Source organism: Schistosoma mansoni, chromosome 2 (assembly GCF_000237925.1).
Source record: "Schistosoma mansoni strain Puerto Rico chromosome 2, complete genome".
Lineage (NCBI taxonomy): Eukaryota > Metazoa > Platyhelminthes > Trematoda > Strigeidida > Schistosomatidae > Schistosoma > Schistosoma mansoni.
Window position 1 is genome coordinate 2,174,778 of NC_031496.1, and position 22,304 is coordinate 2,197,081.

Consider the following 22,304-nt stretch of genomic DNA (forward strand, 5'->3'; position numbering starts at 1 on the left):
ATATCCTCTACTCTTATCGGCCATGTTTCACTGTCGTAAAGTAGGACGGGACGAACTGCTGCACAGTAAACCCGTCCTTTTGTTGCTAGAAGGATATCTCGCCTACGCCATAAATGATGCAAGTTGGTGAAAGCTAGATATATGAATATATCCAGTTTATTTATTGCCGAAACTTTTAATTATGATTCAACATTTCATTTATTTCTTTCGAACTTGACTTTCTCAACTATAGCCGATGTCTTGATGTAATGGTCGACCTTACACATTATGATGATTCAATCAAGATAACTTAACTGTAATAATTATTCCTCTAGGTCTTATCGTGATATGTAGGTCAGTTGAAGCCCCCAAGTGCCCTGGTACGGCCGAGAGTGAGGAGAGTCCGCTCTCCCTCTCCAAATGCTCTCACATGGCCTCGCGTATATAGCCTCTGTCAGGGAAGTCCTACTCACTGCCTTCTCGTGGCATTACTGTTGTTTACAAAATTGAGAGGATGAAAAGTGAATGTCCGACGCTTTAACCGGGTTGGTGTACACGGCGAGTCCACCTAGGGGAGTTGGAAAACCCTCATTCCAAACCAATGGTGTATATGGGCCGGCTCCAGTATCCTGAAGGAACAAATGGCGTATGAATCAATCGTTGGTGACCGGCTACCATGTGAAGTCCGATAGCCTAAAAACTGAAATATTCAACTTTCAACTCATAGAATACAGTTTCGAACTTTTCCACTTGAATCAGTTTTGACTACTGCTTACTTATTTACTTACGTTTGTTACTCCCAATGGAGCATAGGCTGCCGACCAGCCTTCTCCGACCCACTCTGCCCTGGGCCTTCTTTTCTAGTTCTATCCAATTGTTGTTCATTCTTCTCATGTCTGTCTCTATTTCTCGGCGTAATGTGTTCTTTGGTCTTCCTCTTCTCCTTCGACCTTCAGGATTACATGTGAGGGCTTGTATTGTGACACAATTGGGTGATTTCCTCAAAGTGTGCTCAATCCACTTCCAGCACTTCTTCCTGATTTCTTCCTCCACTGGAATCTGGTTTGTTGTCTCCCACAGTAACTTGTTGCTGATAGTGTCTGACCAACTGATCCGAGGTATCTTGCGTAGACAACTGTTAATAAACACTTGTATCTTCTGGATGATGGCTTTCGTAGTTCTCCACGTTTCCGCCCCATACAGAAGAACTGTCTTGACATTTGTATTGAAAAATCTGATCTTGGTGTTGGTTGACAATTGTTTTGAGTTCCAGATGTTCTTCAGTTGTAAATATGCTGTTCTTGTTTTGCCGATTCTCGCCCTCACATTTGCATCTGATCCACCGTGTTCATCAATGATTCTGCCCAGATATGTAAAGGTTTTCACATTCTCCAAAGCTTCTCCGTCAAGTGTAATTCGATTGGTGCATGTTGTATTGTATCGGAGATTCTAGCTTTTTCCTTTTTTTTATTGAGACCTACGGCTGCTGATTTGATTGCTGAGTAATAATATTATTAGGCTTTAGAAAAAACAGTAAATCTTCATTAACTGAAGTTGTTGGAACATGTATTACGTATGCTCAACCATCTCCTACCTCGACAATATTATATTTTCTTATGCATGGGTAGGCTGAAAGAAAGTTAGGAGAAAGTAAATCTGCTTTAACATCACTTCATTCCATAAGGTTATTGACTGTTGGATTGAACTGTGTTGGTACGTGTAAACTACTTGCTTGGTGTATGCATGATCACTATGATCAGTGGTTGAAAAGGTTCAATGACATGGTTTGGAACTGGTCAGAATGAAGTAGTTGCATTCACTCATATTCGTCCTTCACATGTTGAGTTTCAAAATAGTCTCATACTTTTGATTCCGTGAATCCAGTTTTTCCTTTCGAATCATATTGTCGTGGTTTAATCTTTCTCACTGCCATTGATGATGGACAGCTCACTCACTCGTTCGATGTAAAGATCGGTGTCAGGCAAGGTTGCTTACTCTCACCCTTTCTCTTTCTCCTGGTGATCGACTGAATTATGAAAACGTCGACATCTGAAGGGAAGCACGAGATACAGTGGACATCTAGGATTCAGTTAGACGATCTAGACCTCGCAGATGACCTAGCTTTTTTATTGAACACTGAACAACAGATGCCGGAGAAGACGACCAGTGTATCAGCAGCCTCAGAAGCAGTAGGTTTCAATATAAACAAACTGAAAAGCAAGACTTCGACATAACACAACATGCACCAATCAAATCACTAGTGACTGACTTGGAGAGGTAAATCCAGGAGTTCTAATGAGAAGCAGTGACCAGTGGAGTTCAAACCATGTCTGTTATGAGACAGGAACTCACTGAAGACAATCGGTGAACGGTTACTCAACTTCGTGGATCAGTTGAAGTTAGACATTAACATCAATTGGATGCCGGCTTAGTGGTTTATCGGTTAAATGCTCTGGCGCGAGACTGGTATATCCTGGGTTCGAATCTCGTTCGCGAGTGCGAGATCATGGATGCGCACTGCTGAGGAGTCCCATAATAGGACGAAACAGCCGTCAAGCAGTGCTTCCAGGTTTTCCATGGTGGTCTAGCTTCAATTGACTGACACTTTCAACGATTCAACAATATATTTTTCTAATATAAAAATCGATCTTTACTATCATTCTTATATAACTAGAAACAGTCCCTTTTCGAATTTCCGTTTTATGAAGAAGCCTACACATATGATTATTATGTATCAATAGTATAAATATGTTGATATTTTATACCTTTTTAATATAATCATGTGTTACTATTAGTAACGTGGATTCAAAGTGTGTTTGTTTTAATTTACAATTATAGTTTGTTTGTTTTACTCAAATCAATATTGATTGAATTGAATAGAGTGTACTTACTATTAATGATATCTTAATCATTATTATCAGAAAGGGTTTTGTGGAGATTTCAGTATTTTCATAGTTGAAAGCGCAAGAATGATAGGTCCTAGGCTCGAATCTCGTTCACGAGGCGAGGTCGTGGATGCTATCATCTCTCGGATCCCAACCAGGTAGTCTACACCCACTAACATGGCTCAGTTTAATTGTCAGTGACTTCATGGATTTGTGCCATGTTTTAATCTGGCCACCCCTAGTTTTTTTCAAACCTACTCTTACACCATGAAACATTGCACGTCGGGGCAGTCGGTGGTTGGACATACGTAACACGTGTCCCAGTCATCTCAACTGATGAAGTTTCACTACTTCATCAATCTATTTTCCATCATTACCTAGTACCCGTTTTCTAACAACTGTTTGAAGTGGATATTCGTATGTTGTGTTTGTGTGTGTGTGTGTGAAAGCTGTTTCAAGACTATTATAAGTTGTGGTGGAAATCGAATCCATAGGATGAAATATTGGTCTTTTCTAAGTCGTGTGGATTATATTTTTGTTTGTGTATACACTTACTAGAAGTTATTTACGCCTGTTACCCTTCGTGGAGGAGCATAGGCCACCCACCAGCATTCTTCATCCAACTCTGTCCTGGTCAATACTTTCCAGTCGCTATCTACCATTTTGATGTGTGCTTCCGATTCCCGCCTTTCAGGACTCCAAGTTAGGTATTGGTTTGTGATGCAGTTCGATGATTTCCTTAATGTGTGTCCTGTGCACTTCCAATGTCTTTTCCTAATTTCATCTTCAAATGGAACCTGGTTTCTTCTCTGCCATAGTAGGGTGTTGCTGATGGTATCCGGTCAACGGACATTCAGTATCTTACGTAGACAATTGTTTATAAACACTTGTACCTTTTTGATGATGGTTGTGGTATTTCTGTAAGTTTCAGCTCCCCACAATATGACTAAATGTGTTGACATTTGTACTGAAGATTGTGGCTTTGATATTGCCTCGAAGACAGTTTTTCTGAGTTTCATATGTTGTTCAACTGTAGGGATGCTGTCCTTGCTTTGTTAATCCTCACCTTGACGTCTGCATCAGATCCTTCACGTTCGTCTATGGTGCTACCCAGATACGTGAGTGTTTCCACCTCTTCCGGAGTTTCTTCACAAAGTGTGCTTGTATTGGTGTTGTCTGTGTTGAATTTGGGGATATCGCTTTTTCCCTTGTGTATGCTGAGGTCTACTGCTGCAGAGACTGCTGCTACACTGGTTGTCTTGACCTGCATTTGTTGATATGTATGGGCTAGAAGAGCTAGGTCATCTGCAAAGTCCAAATCGTCTAGTTGCTTCCAAACTGTCCACTTCATTCCGTGCTTCCCATCAGATGACAGGTCCAGCTGCCTTCACATTCTTGATTTGTCTGATGGCCATCTTGATTTCTTCGATCGTTGGTGGAGTGACATCTATAGGAAGGTCTGTAGATGTTGCTTCGATGTCTCTCTGGTCTCTCTGGTTTACTAAATTTTCCTGCCAGTTTCTTCGTCGTGCCATATAGTTGTTTCATATTTCCTCCTCTTGGAGCTTCTTCCTCTGTCGAGGTCTTCATTATCCAATCGACCACCACCAGAAGAAACAGAAAGTGGGAGAGTAGATAGCCTCGTCTGACTCCGGTCTTTACTTGGAATGCGTGTGTCAGCTGTTCTGGAAGCTACTGTGCATCGGAAATTCTTCATTCTGATTTGTTATGACTTTTAATCTTAATTTGTATAATCTTTTTTATTGATTTAGGTTTAAACTATTGTCAATTCCCGTGACATTCTGTAGACAGTCAGCAGATCACTGCGTTTATTCTAAGTTTCATTCTAGTTGACTTGTCTGTAATCTTGAATTTACTGATAATGTTCATGGGTTTTAACCCAAGTCACACAGTTGTAACTGACCTCCACAAATAGCTTTCATAGTTCACTTGGTAAATAGCCCATAAAATCCTAGAACTAGTTAAGTGGTTATTTAATTATTTATTTAAATACATAAATATTGGTACAAAGGGGCACCGAATACATAAGCGCCGTACAAATCTCATTTGATTTGCGTGAGGGCTGTGATACTGCCCAGGTGCCCAAACCGAAACAGGTGGTTTTGTTAGGGGGCCAAACCCGGAGCCTTCGACATAAAGGTCTGATCCACAAGGAAGTGTGGCATTGTGAGGAGATGCAGTCCCATGGTAGGCGGTCACCAACGATTCATTCATACGCCATTTTTTTCGTCAGGATACTGGAGCCAGCCCATGTGCACCATTGGTTTGGAATGAGGGTTTTCCAACTCCCCTAGGTGGACTCGCCGTGTCCACCAACCCGGTTAAAGCGTCGGACATTCGCTTTTGGTCCTCTCACTTTCGTAAACAACACCCGTGGTGCGAGAAGTCAGTGAGTAGGACTCCAATGACAGAGGCTATATACCCGTGGTCATGTGAGAGCATTTGGAGAGGGAGAGCGGACTCTCCTCACTCTCGGCCGTACCAGGGCATTTTGGGGCGGTTAAGTAGTGGCTATGTTCTGACTTATAAGTGTTAATGGAAGGCTCTTAGTCACACATTGTATTGATTTGTCAATCTATTTGACATAGTATCCTCGTTCACTTGTGTCCACACTGTAAATTGATCGATAAAATTTGACCGTCATTACTCAATGAACAATCAATTGTACGAAATTATCTGACTCTATTCCTAAACATAGAGAAGTTCCTCAGTTTGTTTAGGATTTGACCTATCCAAGTTCTTGATCCTTTACATCATTTAGATCAACAGTTGTTGATCTCTTATATTGTTTCTTGATCTGATTTTCGAATTAACCTTATTACAGATCAATAATGACTCGAAATATATAAACATTTACTGAACCAATTCATAATCTTATTGATTGACCTACGATGAATGACTTTAGAAAACTGATCTATTTCACCCCCCCCCCCATACCCCATCCTTTATATCCAATCTATTCTCTTTTACGAATCACATATACATAGTATATTAAAGTTAAACGAGAAACCCGGTAAGTAGTGGATGTTTAAAGTAATGTAATCAATAAAGGTTTATAACTTAATCAATCAATTTATCACTTATACTTAGTTACTGGTTGACATTTTGTTTTAGCAAGATATGTTTTTTTTTATATGAAATGAGGTTGTCGACCCTATCTATGCTCAACCGTCTTCCTTTATCCAGGCTTGGGAAGCGGCAGTAATTCTAGAATAGTTACAGGTAGAGTTAATTGTACTTACTATTGTAATGTTAACCTTATCAACATCATTGTTCACTTGACACCGTTGGATGCCGGCTAAGTGTTCTATCGGTTAAGTGCTCTGGCGCGAGATTGGTAGGTCCTGGGGTTCGAATCTCGCTCGCGAGGCGGGATCGTGGATGCGCACTGCTGAGGAGTCCTATAATAGGACGAAACGGCCTTTGTCCAGTGCTTCCAGGTTTTCCTTAGTGGTCTAGCTTCAATTGACTCACGCTTACAACTATGTCTATATGTAGTTTACTACTTACATATTATAATTAACTAATAGTGCAATTGTTACTTAGTTTCCAAGATGAAGATAGCAGATGAGCTAGTTGCATTGTAGATAACATTGGAATTCATGACTTGCATTACTTTCCATTGACATCAAATGCCATGGTATAGCCGAAATTGAGGGGAGTCAGCTCTCTCTCTCCCTCTAAATGCTCTCACATGGCCAGGCGTATATAGCCACTATCAGGGAAGTCTTACTCACTGCCCTCTCTCGGCATTACTGTCGTTTACGAGATTGAGAGGACGAAAAGTGAATGTCTGGTACTTTATCCAAATTGGTGGATATGGAGGATCCACCTAGGGGAGTTTGGAAAACCCTTATTCCAAACTAATGGTATACATGGGTTTGAGAATCGTGAAGGAACAAATAGTGTATGAACCAATTGTCAGTCACCGCCTACCATGTGACTGCATCTCCTAACGTTTCCCCACTTCCTTGTGGATTAGACCTTTATGTCAAAGGCTCGGGGTGTGACCACCTAGGAAAACCACTTGCTTCGGTCTGGTAATCATCTGGGCAGTATCACAGCCCACACATAAACCGAGTGACTTGTGTGGTGCATATGTATTCGGTGCCTCTTGGTACAATTGTTTATGTATTCACATAAATAAATATATACAAAAAGTAACGAAATTCTAGTCTGATTTATCCTGTGCGGTTATCACATATTGTAAATATTAACCGGGTAAGTAATAGTGAGGTTAGACGCAGGGTATTAGGGAATGATGGTAAATCAGTTGATGAGGTGATGAATCTTCATCGACTGAGATGGTTGGGCCACGTGTTACGTATGCCTGAACATCGATTACCACGACGCGCAATGTTGACTAGTGTAGGGGATGGTTGGAAGAGAGTTAGGGGCGGCCAAACCAAAACATGGCATCAGAGTTTGAAGTCACTAACTTCTAGTCTGAGCCATGTTGGTAGATGCAGACTACTTGGTTGGTGTCCGCGTGACCATCGTAACCAATGGTTGGAGACTCTGTGTGACATGGCTCAGAATCGATCACAATGGTGTAGGTGTATACACTCTTTATCTTCCCTTAAACCTTGAGATTAAAATTGCTTCATAACTTTCTTCCTCCCTATACTATATCCTTATATACAACCTTTCTTTATATACTACCATCACTAAATTAACTATATCTATGAATCCGGTGTTGATCTTGTTGTGCTGATGAGGTGTGGCAACTTGGACCGATGCATTTATGTGTCTGGTCCTACGTTGTAGCTGACAGACTGACAATATTAACCATTAGACAAAATTTAGTCAAGGTAAAAGGATACATTGGAAAAGTACGCTAATCATTGTTATTAATGATGATTCTATATTAAAAATACATTGTTATCGATTATCATAATAATATTATTATTTAAACACATAAATATCGATACTAGGAAGCACCAGATACATATGCGCCACACAAATCTGATTTGATTTGTGTGAGGGCTGAGATACTGCCCAAGTGCCCAAACTGAAACAGGTGGTTTTCTTAGGGGGCCACACCCGGAGCCTTTGACATAAAGGTCTAATCCACAAGGAAGTAGTGAAACGTTAGGAGATGCAGTCCCATGGTAGCCAGTGACGAACCATTGGTTCATACGCCATTTGTTCCCTCAGGATACCGGAGCCCATGTGTACCATTGGTTTGGAATGAGGGTTTTTCAACTCCCCTAGGTATCAGAGAAGTAGCAATTACTGATCTAATTTAAAAGTTGAATTCATGAGTCAATTAAAGCTAGACTGTTATGGGAAACCTGCAAACACTGACGGCCGTTTTGTCCTAGTATGGGACTTCTTTGCATTGCGCATTCACTATTCTACACGCGAGATTCGAACTCAGGACCTATCGGTCTTGCGCGCGAACGCGTAACCTCTAGATATTATTCACTACTCAACGATCAGATAATCTACATATCTCTATCCAACACGAGGATCAAATATCTTAGTGATAATGTCTTAAACTGTAAAACTCAGTGATCCCGATTCAAATCCCATAGGAACCATCAGTTCACCCAAGACTTCAGATATCTCTTCTTGACAAGTCCCAACTAACAAAAAGCTTATTTCCAAAGTGTTCTGTTATCTATTCCTTAGCTGGATAACAGGAACTAGTTATACTATCTACCTGACTAAAACCTCTATAGCTACAAATAATTTTAATCTCTATATCCATTACCAACTGAAGATTGTTGAATTATAGTTGTACATTTTGTTTAAGATCCATTTGCTTTTTCTGAATACTGGCAGGTATCAAAAATTAAGATATTTCCCTGAACTGACATTTTAAGTATGCAGTGAATATTACTTACTTACTTACGCCTGTTACTCCCAATGGAGCATAGGCCGCCGACCAGCATTCTTCAACCCACTCTGTTCTGAGCTTTCTTTTCTAGTTCTATCCAATTATTGTTCATTCTTCTCATGTCTGTCTCCATTTCTTGGCGTAATATGTTCTTTGGTCCTCCTCTTTTCCTTTGGCCTTGAGGATTCTATGTGAGGGCTTGTCTTGTGATGTAGTTGAGTGCTTTCCTCAATGTGTGTTCTATCCACTTCCAGCGCTTCTTCCTGATTTCTTCCTCCGCTGAAATCTAGTTTGTCTCCCACAGTAACTTGTTGCTGATAGTGTATGCAATGAATATTACTTCCAACATTTCTTAGACACATTTTTCTAACAAAAAAATTTATATTTCACTTGGTATTGTTTGCTTGTATCATCCTAACGGTACTGGGTTCGAGTCCAGGATACAGGTACACCCCGCTGGTGAGTCCTACATAGGACGAAATGCGCGTCAAACTGGATTCCACTGCTGGTCGCTATCCATCTATGCTTATAAAAACTATATTTGTTGTTTACATACAATCACGAAATCACTGTCATAAACATGTTAGTTTTTAAATTCACTTAGTATTGTTTGTTTGAATCTTCCCATTGACGTGTTAGGACTAGCAACTGGTCAGTCTCTAATTGACATATGTCAATGGGAAGATTTAAACAAACAATACTAAGTGAATTTAAACTTCACCCCATTGCACAAGCAAGTAGCTAACAGGACTCAGTGGCCGAGAGGATAAAGCGATGGCGTTTGAAGCGAAAAGTTCTGGATTCGTGTCCCAGAGTGAACAACAACAAATCTGAGGTGCAGGCACATCCAGCTGACGAGTCCGAAATAGGACGAAACGCGCGTCAAACTGGAATCCACTGCTACCCACTATCCATCTTTGCTTACCATGTCAGTTTTTGTTGGTTTGTAAAACAAGAAACAGACAATCTGGAACGTACAAATATACATGATTCCTCCTGTTTTTCTTTTCAATACACAGTAATACAAGCACTTTTAGTGAATATGATTCCAATTCTGGTGATTTATGCCTTTCTATCGTTTTGTTTATGATTATTATGATTGTTTAGAAAAAAAAGAAGAAGGAGGAAGCCTATTTTCTTCTTGATTCATACACTAGTAGTTTACATGTGATACTATTGTGTATATCACATGATCTAAGTATAAAATTCTTTTCTGATTCTTTATTTCTTCCTTCCTTCCTTCCTTTTATTGTTCATTAAATTATTTAATAGTTGAATTGATGAGTCAATTAAAGATAGATCATTATGGAAAACCTGTAGGAACTAGATGACCATTTCGTCGTAGTATTGGATTCCTCCGTGTCTGTTGTGAGATAGTAACTCATTGAAGACAATGGTGGATGTTAGCGCAATTTTGTGGGTTGATTAAACTTACACGTTGACAGCGTTAAACGCCGGCTGTCTCAGTGGTCTATGGGTTACGCGTTCGCGCGCGTGACCGAAGTCCCTGGGTTCGAATCTTGCGTTCAGGGTCGTGGGTGCGCACTGCTGGGGAGTCCCATACTTGGACGAAACGGCCGTCCAGTGCCTCCAGGTTTTCAATAGTGATCTAACATCAATCGGTTCATGATCTCAATCAGAAATATGATAGTAATCCGTAGTTTTTTGAACTGATCATATGTAAGCAACTAAACAAGACTCATATTGAATTCGAATCGTAGATTTGGATTCTACTAAATAACATGAGATACTATTTAGTTAATTTTACCATAGCCTAATGGTTTATATTTTTCAAATTTACTTGAGAGAGTATGCTAACAAGCATCCACTATCCTGCACTCGCGAGATTCGAACCTAGGACCTACCAGTCTCACGCCAGAGCACTTAGCTGATAGACCACTGAACCGGAATCCAACGGTGTTAATGTCTAACTTCAACTGACCCACGAAGTTGAGCAACCGTTCACCAATTGTCTTCAGCGAGTTGATATCTCACAACAGATGTGGTTTGAACTCCACTGGTCAATGCTTCCCACTAGAACTCCAGGATATGTATCTTGAAGTCAATCTGTTAAGTGCTCTGGCGCGAGACTGGTAGGTCCTGGGTTCAAATCTCGCTCGCGAGTGCGGGATCGTGGATGCGCACTGCCACTGAGGAGTCCCATAATAGGACGAAAAGGTCGTTCAGTGCTTCCAGGTTTTCCATAGTGGTCTAGCTTCAATTGACTCATGATTTCAACTAGTTGTAATGTATTAAAAACTGGTAATATTAACCAACAAAGTGATTCTTATTAACCCTATAAAGCTATTCATTATTGATAGATCAAATCTTCGATAGTTAAGTTTATTATTTATTTAATGACTCTAACAAATGGTGATAGGGTTCGAATCCACACTTTTAATATTTGAAAACTAACTATTTCAAGTCAACAATCTAGTGTTCTTGTTGATTATAGTTTGTCAAGTCAATTTTACGACGCTCCTCTAAGAGCAGTTCTGCTGTATGCTTCGAAAACCTGGTCCTTGTAATCTGATCCTGTTCGACCTCTCTCTATGGGTTCAATCATTGTTATCTTTAAAGAATTGCTAACAACCAGTAGCAATACGACGTTAGTAATCCCAAGGTACGGGAATTAGTATTTGATCACAGAGACAATAGTTCAACCCTTACCGCCATCTTGAAACACTGGCTTAGATATGTTTAACAAATATCACACAGATGGCTTTCATACTACGTACTATTTTTTGACTCTGAGACTATGTAGAAAAGGTAGGGATCTGGTCAGCTTATCACATTGCTTTGTATAATAGACTTATGTCTTCCAGTTCATCACGAATCCCCCGGTCGTGGTCGGAGAGATGGTACAATCCACTGACTCAACATCTTACATGATTCCTTAAAAAAACAATTTCACACGACCTCACGCATATTTCTACCTATGATCCTTAATATTTGTTTCCCCTTCACATCTATATATTATGTATTTTTGACTTTATTGTTGTTTTGATTCGCCCTCCAAATACACACACACAGGAAAGTATGCTCAATGGACGTATACATCCAGTTGGACAAGTTGAAGGATTTTCAATTGAATTAGGCGCTAGTGGTTCATTCTATCCAAATCATATACGTCTTCCAATGAAAGCATATTTTTTTAATTTATCCGATGATAATGCACCGTCACCTTATTTAGGCTATGCTGATTTAAAACAATTACCTAATAATAAAGGTTATCATATACCAAAGAAAGGTTCCATTCAAGTAAGTTTATTGTTGTGTTTCTTTTTTTTCATTTCCTTATTATATGTGGATAATTTCGGCCCCCATATGCACCGGTACGGCCGAGAGTGAGGAGAGTCCGCTCTCACTCTCCAAATACTCTCATATGGCCACGCGTATATAGCGTCTGCCAGGTAAGTCCTACTCACTGCCTTCTCGCACCACGGGTGTTGTTTACAAAATTGAGAGGACGAAAAGCGAATGTCCGGCGCTTTAACCGGGTCGGTGGACACGGAAAGTCCATCTAGGGTTGTTGGAAAACCCTGATTCTAAACCAACAGTACATATGGGCTCCAGTATCCTGAAGGAACAATTGGCGTATGAATCAATCGTTGGTTCCCGGCTACCATTGGGACTTCATCTCCTCACAATGCCCCACTGTCTTGTGGATCAGACTTTTAGGTCAAAGACTTGAATCAATATATACATGTATCAGGTTCCACTTTTTGTTTAACTGACTGACTGACTCATCTGTACACAGATCGAAAGTAGAATTAACTAACTTTTAACTTTGAAAATTATAAAGGCTTTAGCCTCCCTATAGAAGACTGTGAATTCTGTCGAGATCATAGAGATGTGTCTTGTTAATGATTGAAACTGTCAAACAGAATCATGAAGTCATTATCTATGTTAAGCCAGTTAACTTGGTGACTACATTCATACTTAATCATAAAGGAAACTAGCCTATAAATTGCAGTATCCATTAATATTGTTACGACTCCGGTCTCAGCTGTTTACGTTGGGGAAATTCAGTTGACAAATGAACTCAATAGTATAAAATCTTCAAGGTAGTAACCAGATTTAGTCAAAATTTACCAAGATCAGCCCCTGTGGGTTGATGTCTAATATGATCTGAACATAGTCCCAGAAAGTTCACTTGGCCCTTATCAAGTTGTATTATCTGTGAGGAAGGCGAGATGTCCTCCCAGAGGCCGAGTTTAATCCGTAGCAGTCCTTTCTTTATTACTGTATGGCTGTGAAACATGTTCTGTTAATTTAGAAGTTATGTGCATGTTTTCAGTCATAGATATCTTCTAAACACTGTTTTCATATCGTCGAATTACTGATTAAACAATACTGAAGTTAGGTATAGGGTACTAGGAAAAGATGGTAAAATGACTGATGAATTGGTAAATCTTCCTCGACTAAGGTGATGAGGACATGTATCTATCACTTAGAACTAACTACCGCCCTTTTCAAAAGCGAATGTTCGGCGCTTTAACCGGGTTGGTGGATGTGGAGGATCTACCTAGGGGAGTTGGAAAACCCTCATTCCAAACCAATGGTGCACATGGGCTCCAGGATCTTGAGGGAACGAATGGCGTATGAACCAACTGTTGGCCACAGGCTACCATGGGACTGCATCTCCTTACGATGCTACACTGCCTTGTGGACTAGACCTTTAGGTCAAAGGCTCCGGGTGTGGCCCCCTAAGAAAACCACCTGTTTCAGTCTGGGCACCTAGGCAGTATCACAGCCCTCACACAAATTGAATGAGATTTGTGTGGCGCATATTTATCTGGTGCTTCCTTGTATCAATATTTATGTGTTTAAATAAATAAATGGTGCTTCCTTTTCAATTGGCAATATTTTCTGATGCAAGAGTAGATTGGAAAGCAATTAGAGTTGACCAAATTAAAACATGACATCGAAGCATAAACTTATTGACTATTGGTCTGAACTATGCTGGTAGATGCCAACGAATTGGTTTGGGGACTTAAACTGACATGACTCAAAATCGGTAACACTAATGCAAATGTATTCACTTTTTATCTTCTTTTTCAATCTTAAGTTCTTTCGTACACACACACACACCTTTTAATTCCGATTTTTTAAACAATATTCTCAGTAAGCAAAGATGGATAGTGGCTAGCAGTGGAATCCGTTTCGTCCTATTTGGGACTCCTCAGCTGGATGTACCTGCACCTCAGATTTGTTGATGTTCACTCTGGGACTCGTACCCAGTACCATTTGCTTCAAACGCCATCTCATTATCCACTCGGCCACTGAGTTCTGATAGCCACTTGCTTGTGCAATGGGGTCGAAGCAATACGCACAGTATGCACATATGCCAATTAGAGACTGACCAGTTGCAGTCCTAAAACATCAATGGAAAGATTCAACCAAACAATACTAAGGAATTTAATATTCTCAGTGTTTAATCTTTATCATTATCATTGCTACTATGATTATTTCAACTTCTTCATTATTTTTATTATCAGAAGGGGTTTTGTGGAGATTTCAGTATTTTCATAGTTGAAAGAGTGAGTCAATTGAAGCTAGACCACCATGGAAAACCTGGAAGCACTGCTTGACGGCCGTTTCGTCCTATTATGGGACTCCTCAGCAGTGCGCATTCATTCATTATTTATCTCGTTATTCTAATGTAGTATGGCGACTTGTACTAATACACATATTTCTTAGACTCTATGTTGATTATAACTAACTTAAGATCTATTCGATCTACTATTTATTTATTTAAACACATAAATATTGGTACAAGGAAGCACCAGATACATATGCGCCACACAAATCTCATTTGATTTGTGTGAGAGCTGTGATACTGCTCAGGTGCCCAAACTGAAGCAGGTGGTTTTCTTAGGGGGCCATACCCGGAGCCTTTGACTTAAAGACCTGATCCACAAGGCAGTGGAGCTTCGTGAGGAGATACAGTCCCATGATAGCCCGTGACCAACGATTGATTCATATGCCATTTGTTCCCTCAAGATACTGGAGCCCATGTGCACCATTGGTTTGGAATGAGGGTTTCCCAACTCACTTAGGTGGACTCGCCGTGTCCACCAACCCGGTTAAAGCACCGGAGATTCTCTTTTCGTCCTCTCAATTTCGTAAACAACACTGGTGCCAGAAGAAGGCAATGAGTAGGACTTACCTGACGGAGGCTATATACGCGTGGCCATATGAGAGCATTTCGAGTGGCAGAGCGGACTCTCCCCACTCTCGTCTGTACCAGGGCATTTGGGGGCACTTCATTTCATGTTCATCTTTATGGTGTTCAATTTTATTTATTTATTCGTTAAAAACTTAAGTTGGTAACTATCTGACAAAGACTCATATCAATTGATTATTATTTACACAGATATGGAAAGCATGTGATCTCTATCTTCTTTCGATCGATCCACTTTCAGAGTGCTCATGTTTGTGTTTGTGTGTTTGAATGTTTGTGTAAATAGAAAAATTCAGAAAGTCTTGTGATTTTATTGTTTTGTTTTAGCATCTCGAGAGCGCATTTCAAATCGAAATCAACTTTTTTATTCTATTATTCTGTTTATATCAGTCAGTCAATCAGCTACAACGTAGGACCAGGCATATACATATATGCATCGGTCCAAGTTACCATATCTCATTAGCACAACAAGATAAACATCGAATTCATAGTAGTTACTTCAATGGTGGTAATATTATAAAATAAAGATTGAGTATAAGGTTATAATACAGATCTGTCTATGTTATTGATCAATATACATCTATTCTTATCGGATTGCATTTTGTGTTTCCATAGCCCCCAAATGCCCTGGTACGGCCGAGAGTGGGGAGAGTCCGCTCTCCCTCTCGAAATGCTCTCACATGCCCACGCGTATATAGCCTCTGTCAGGTAACTCCTACTCATTGCCTTCTCGCACCACGGATATTGTTTAGGAAATTGAAAGGACGAAAAGCGAATGTCCGGTGCTTTAACCGGGTTGGTGGACAAGGAAGGTCAATCTAGGGCAGTTGGAAAACCCTTATTCCAAATCAATGGTGCATATGGGCTCCAGTATCCTGACGGAAAAAATGGCGTATGAATCAATGGTTAGTCACCGGCTACCATGGGACTGCATCTCCTTACTATGCTTCACTGCCTTGTGGATCAGATCCTTAGACCAAAGGCTCTGGGTGTGGCCCCCTAAGAAAACCACCTGCTTCAGTTTGGGCACCTGGGTAGTATCACAGCCCTCACACAAATTGAATGAGATTTGTGCGGCGCATATTTATCTGGTGCTTCCTTGTATCAATATTTATGTGTTTAAATAAAATAAAATAATTCCATAGACTTGGATAATGAAGTGAACTTATATTTCACATTGTTGTAATCAGTTATTGAGATAAAATTATATCAGTAATGTATTGCTAGACGAATCTGATGTCTACATATAATTTAATAGTTGAATTCATACGTCAATTGAAGCTAGATCACCATGGAAAACCTGGGAGCGCTGGATGACCGTTTCGTCCTAGTATGGGACTCTTCAGCAGTGCGTATCCACAATCCCACTCGCCGGATTCGAACGCTTAACTTCTAGACTACCTATGCGGCTTCAAATGGTGTTTATGTCTCAGTTCAACTAATCCATGAAATCGCGCTACCGTTCCCTATTGTCTTCAGTGAGTTATTGTCTCATAACAGACCTAGTTGAATTCCACTGGTCATGACTTCTCACTTGAACTCCAGGAAATACCTCTTTTAAGCCATTCACTAGGACGAAATGGCGGTCTAGTCCTCTCAGGTTTTCCGTAGTGGTCTAGCTTGAATCGACTCATGTATTCAGCTATTGGATTACTGCAATCTCCACAAAACTCCTTTCTGATATATGTATATCGTTTTTCTATGATTATGACCATTAAGTCGAGTTATTTGTAGTGGATAATGAGGGGTTTGTCAGTACATAGCTTTCTTCTTGATTCGGGAAATTATTGTGTTATAACGAAGAAAAACTAATGTATGATTGTTGATTGACAGGTCGATCAATTGATTATCTTGACTGGCTGTTTCTGAGTAATAACTATACAAACTTTTATTGTCAAAATGGACACAGAGGGTCCACCTATGGGACTTGGGAAACCCTGATTACAAACTAATGGTGCACATGGACTCCAGGAACCTGAAGGAACTAATAGCGTATGAACCAATTGTTGGTCACCGACTACCATGGGACTGCATCTCCTGACGTTACTCCACTGTCTTGTGGATCAGATCTTTAGGTCAAAGGCTAACAGTGAGATCGAAGACTCACCTTTCGTCCAATTTGAGATTCGTCAGCCGGATATACCTGTATCATCGTGCTGCAATTCATTGTAAGCCTCGAATCCATTAGTAGTATCTTTCACTTCAAACGCCTAACGTGTTCTTCTTTGAGTTATTTAGTCTAGATAACCACTAATATATTCAACGAGTGTGAAAGTCTTTGTAAGGATTTTAGCTTCGTCTTGTTGAAACGAAAGATGTTAGGTTTGAGTTTGATCATGTACATCAATACTGGAATGTAGATATATGATGTTGACTAATCCCGAAATAAACGAGATTTGCATCCCTCATTCCACTGTTAACCAAATATATTACATTTCAATAAATACTTCTTGTATGTATGCAAAAATGGATAGTGGCTAGCGGTGGAATCCAGGACGCGCATTTCTTCCTATTTGGGACTCGTCATTAGCTGGATATACATGCATCTCAGTGTTGATGTCCATTCCGGGAACTCTAACCCAGTACCTTTCACTTTAAACTCCATCGCGTTATCCACTCGGCCACTGGATTTGAGTCCCAGAGTGAACATCAACAAATCTGAGATGCAAATACACCCAGCTAGTGACGAGTCCCAAATAGGACGAAACGCGCATCAAACTGGATTCCACTGTTAGTCACTATCCATCTTTGCTTACCATACTTGTGAATTAAGGCTATATCAAGGCAATACACACAATATGAACATATGCCAATTAGAGACTGACCAATATCAGTCCCGAAATATCAATGGGAAGATTCAAACTAAACAATACTTCTTGTATGTATTTTTATTCATTTTAATCATATAAACCATTTCATACATGATCGAATATGTTCAATCAGTTCAATGTTTCAATATCTTCGTTTATCTTTGATGCACTTTTCATTGATTTGCACTTCTCATTGATTAAAGGAAAAATACAAGTGGTAATTGGGAATGTGATATTATAGCAATTCACTGATATACATACATACATACATACATACATAAGTGTGTTAATAAGACTGAGTAAATATAGATTTGTGCAAATAGTTATACGAAGTCTGTTGTAGAGATATCAACTCACTGAAGACAATTGGTGAACGGTTGCTCAAACATTGTGGATCGGTTGAAGTTAGACATTAACACCGTTAGATGCCGATCAGCTGAGTGGTCTATCGGTTAAGTGCTCTGGAGCGAGACTGGTATTTTCTGGGTTCGAATCTCGCTCGCGAGGCGGGATCGTGGATGCGCACTGCTGAGGAATCCCATAATAAGACGAAACGGCCTTTGTCCAGTGCTTTTAGGTTTTCGATGGTGGTCTAGCTTCAATTGACTCATGATTTCAACTATGAAAATACAAATAGTTTTCTCCATGTCATCATAATGTAACAATGATCTTGAATGACTGAATTATGTAATATTGTTAACCATTGAGTTACGATTTATTCGTCTAATGACACCGTAATGATGGTGACCATATTCTAAAGGTCGTCCATTCAATACTACTACATTATGAAAATGATGTGCTTCAAGTACTGATGATGAGTACTACAGAACTCAATGAAAACCTTTGAATTGCTGTTGTTTCAATTCTCAATAAATCATTATTTATGACTGACCAAAACGTGACACAAATCCATGAAGTCACTGACAAGTGGACTAAGCCATGTTGGTAGGTGTAGACTACCTGGTTGGGATTCGCGAGATGATAACAACCGATGTTTAGAGACCTTCAATAACATGGCTCAAAATCGTTTGCAATGGCGAAAGTGCATTCACTCTTTGTGTTCTATCGAATTCTAGTCTTCTGAATGCCTCATGTCTCTATCTTTTTTCTCTTTCCAAATTTATTTCACCGGATTATACTCCTTGAATAACATCTTCAAACCCTGATCTTTTCGACTACTGCTTATACTCTTACTAATTCTACCATTATGGGATTTGGATGGACAACTTCATCTCTGTGTTAATGTGGTATGGCAACTCGAACTGATGTACGTACGTAGGAAGTTCTACGTTGCGACTGACTGACAGATACACTTTGTTTGAGGTTTACTCATCACTAAATAAAACAAAGTGAAACCACAAACCAGACTCCGACACAATCTTCCTCAGAAGTAGCTTTATTCATATTATTCAAGTTTGATTCATATCACTCATACGTGCATGTAAAATTGATCATATCAACTATCTCATATTAGTTAAATAGATCAGGCTTATCAATGTTTACTTCACCGCCAACTCGATTATCGCTTGTTGTCATAACAGTGGATTAGATTTCTCAATTCATGATGCTTTACTGAAACCCTCAACTAACTTAATATACATGTATTTTGTACATCGAAACATTCTACATACTGCAATAGATTGCAACATTGATGATGGTGTTGTCGTTGCTGTTGATCACTGGAAATTCCATCTTAAAATTACGTCAACTATCTTCATACAGTTTGATGTAATCACTCTCTAGTCAGTCAGTCAGTCAGTTACAACATAGGACCAGGCACATTTATGCATCGGTCCAAGTTGCCATACCTCGTTAGCACAACAAGATGAACACCGGATTCATAGAAATAGTTAATTTAGTGGTGGTAGTATATAAAAGATAGGTTGTATATAAAGATATAGTACAGGAAAGAAGAAAGTTATGAAGCAATTTTAATCTGAAGGTTTAAGGGAAGATAAAGGGTGTATACACCTACACCATTGTGATCGATTCTGAGCCATGTCACCTAGAGTCTCCAACTATTGGTTACGATAGTCACTCGGACCCCAACCAAGTAGTCCTCACCTACCAACATGGCTCAGACTTGAAGTTAGTGACTTCAAGTACTGATGCCACATTTTGGTTTGGCCACCCCTAACTTTCTTCCAACCATCCCAATACTAGTCAGCATTGCGCGCGTCATGGTAATCGGTGTTCAGGCATACGTAACACGTGGCGCAACCATCTCAGTCGATGAAGATTCACAACCTCAGCAAATCACTCTCTAACATTCAATGAGATTTCATTCGGTTTCTTCTAATCGAAACTGTCTTCGTTGTCTTGACGTATGTAGAAACAATGTATTTTTAATGAATATGATAACATGTGTATCTTTGTACTCTTGATTTGCTGATATAATGAGTATTCTTTTAAAGGAAGTGGATGATGATGTTTGTTTGTTTATGTTACTATGGTGATAAAGTGTCAGCTGATGTTTACACACATCTACACTCTGACTCAATATACACAACTTAGTCAACTGATCTTTTCACTCAATTGTGATTGGTAACAAAATCGTCTAATCACTATAGTCCACTCTTATTCGTTATATTTTCATTGGTTATGTTTGTTGATGATGTTGTATATTTTTGTGCATTCGATATGCCCCAATTTCGTTTAACTCATTCATCCACACTTATTTGTAAATGGTTCATTAATGTAGAAGACAGATGAATGGATGGTTGGATATTGAGATAAGATGGTAGTTGGAGGTACTTAAGCTATTCTGTGGTGTATGCTACTTATATCGACAAGCATAAGTAGTGCGTAAACACTAATCGGAAGTGGAAACACTGGCAGCAGAAGGCCAAGAAGATCAAGTTGAAAAGAAAACATAAATTGTGAACTGGAAGAATCATACTGAATTGGATGTACAAATGATGGAATTTTGCAAATGAAATATTCAATGTATGGTCATGTATTGCATATATACGGGCTCTAATTTATTTAGACTTCGCAGATGATCTGGATCTTCTATCACACACGCAACAACAAATGCAGGAGAAGACGACGAATGTAGCAGTAGCCTCAGCAGCAGTAGGTCTCAACTCACACAAAGGGAAAAGCAAGGCTCTCCGATACAATACAACATGCACCAATCGAATTATACTTAACGGCGAAGCTTTGGAGGATGTGGAAACTTTTACATATATGGGCAGAATCATTGATGAACACGATGGATCTGATGCAAATGTGAGGACGAGGATCGGCAAAGCAAGAGCAGCATATTTACAACTGAAGAACATCTGGAACTCAAAACAATTGCCAACCAACACCAAGATCAGATTTTTCAATACAAATGTCAAGACAGTTCTTCTGTATGGGGCGGAGACGTGGAGAACTACGAAAGTCATCATCCAGAAGATACAAGTGTTTATTAACAGTTGTCTACGCAAAGTACATCGGATCTGTTGGCCAGACACTATCAGCAACAAGTTACTGTGGGAGACAACAAACCAGATTCCAGTGGAGGAAGAAATCAGGAAGAATCGCTGGAAGTGGATAGGGCACACCTTGAGGAAATCATCTAATTGCGTCACAAGACAAGCCCTCACATGGAATCTTCAAGGTCAAAGGAGAAGAGGAAGACCAAAGAACACATTACACCGAGAAATGGCGACAGACATGAGAAGAATGAACAAAAATTGGATAGAACTAGAAAGGAAGGTCCAGGAGAGTGTGTGGGTTGGAGAATGCTATTTGGCAGCTTATGCTCCATTGGGAGTAACAGGCGTAAGCAAGCTCCAATTTAAATAACTGCGATAAAATAAGTCAATGATGTTGGATTCATTTCTTCAATGTATTTATGTTTGTTCGTTTATCCGAATCCTTTATTCCTCAAAATCTCAAATCTTGATTATCATATTAAGTGCACTTTTAGCTTGATCCATGTGTTTCTTTTTATTGCACGCTCATATACATATATATATATACACACACACTTTCACTCTAAGTATCATAACATATAATCGGATTATGATATTCATTCGTTCTGAGCCTTATACCAGAATCGTTATGCATGTGTGTGTGTGTGTATCCACTTCATTGTAATTGATTTACTCTTATCAATTCATGATGAAACTCATAGTTATAAACAATATGATAAGTTTAAATTCAACTTTGTATTGTTTGTTTGAATCTTCTCATTGATGTGTTAGGACTGCAACTGGTCAGTCTCTAATTGGCATATATGCATACTGTGCGTATTACCTCGATATAGCAAGTGGCTATCAGGACTCAGTAGCTGAGTGGATAATGGGATGACGTTTGAAGCTAAAGTTATTGTGTTCGAGTTCCAGAGTGAACATCAACAAATCTGAGATGCAGGTACATCCAGCTAGTGACGAGTCTCAAATAGGACGAAACGCGTGTCCAACTGGATTCCACCGCTACCCACTATCCATCTTTGCTTAATATGATAAGTTATTCACTTAGTTATTCTATTCCCTTGATTCTCAAGTAAATGCACTCGAGAGTAAGAAAGTTTTTCTAAAAAAAGGAAACTGACTATCAACTCTTATGTTTACACTTCTTAGTGGTAA

The 22,304-nt window shown here is 39.5% G+C and overlaps 1 protein-coding gene across 1 annotated transcript in view; it reads left to right on the plus strand.

The window, feature by feature from the left end:
* Positions 1-22,304, plus strand: part of Smp_166380 (hypothetical protein) — a gene marked incomplete at its 3' end in the record, with an annotated part of 41,276 nt that overhangs the window by 14,545 nt on the left and 4,427 nt on the right. Inside the window, 1 exon segment of the mRNA XM_018795307.1 lies at positions 11,761-11,988. Coding sequence (XP_018649633.1) covers positions 11,761-11,988 — 228 coding nt within the window.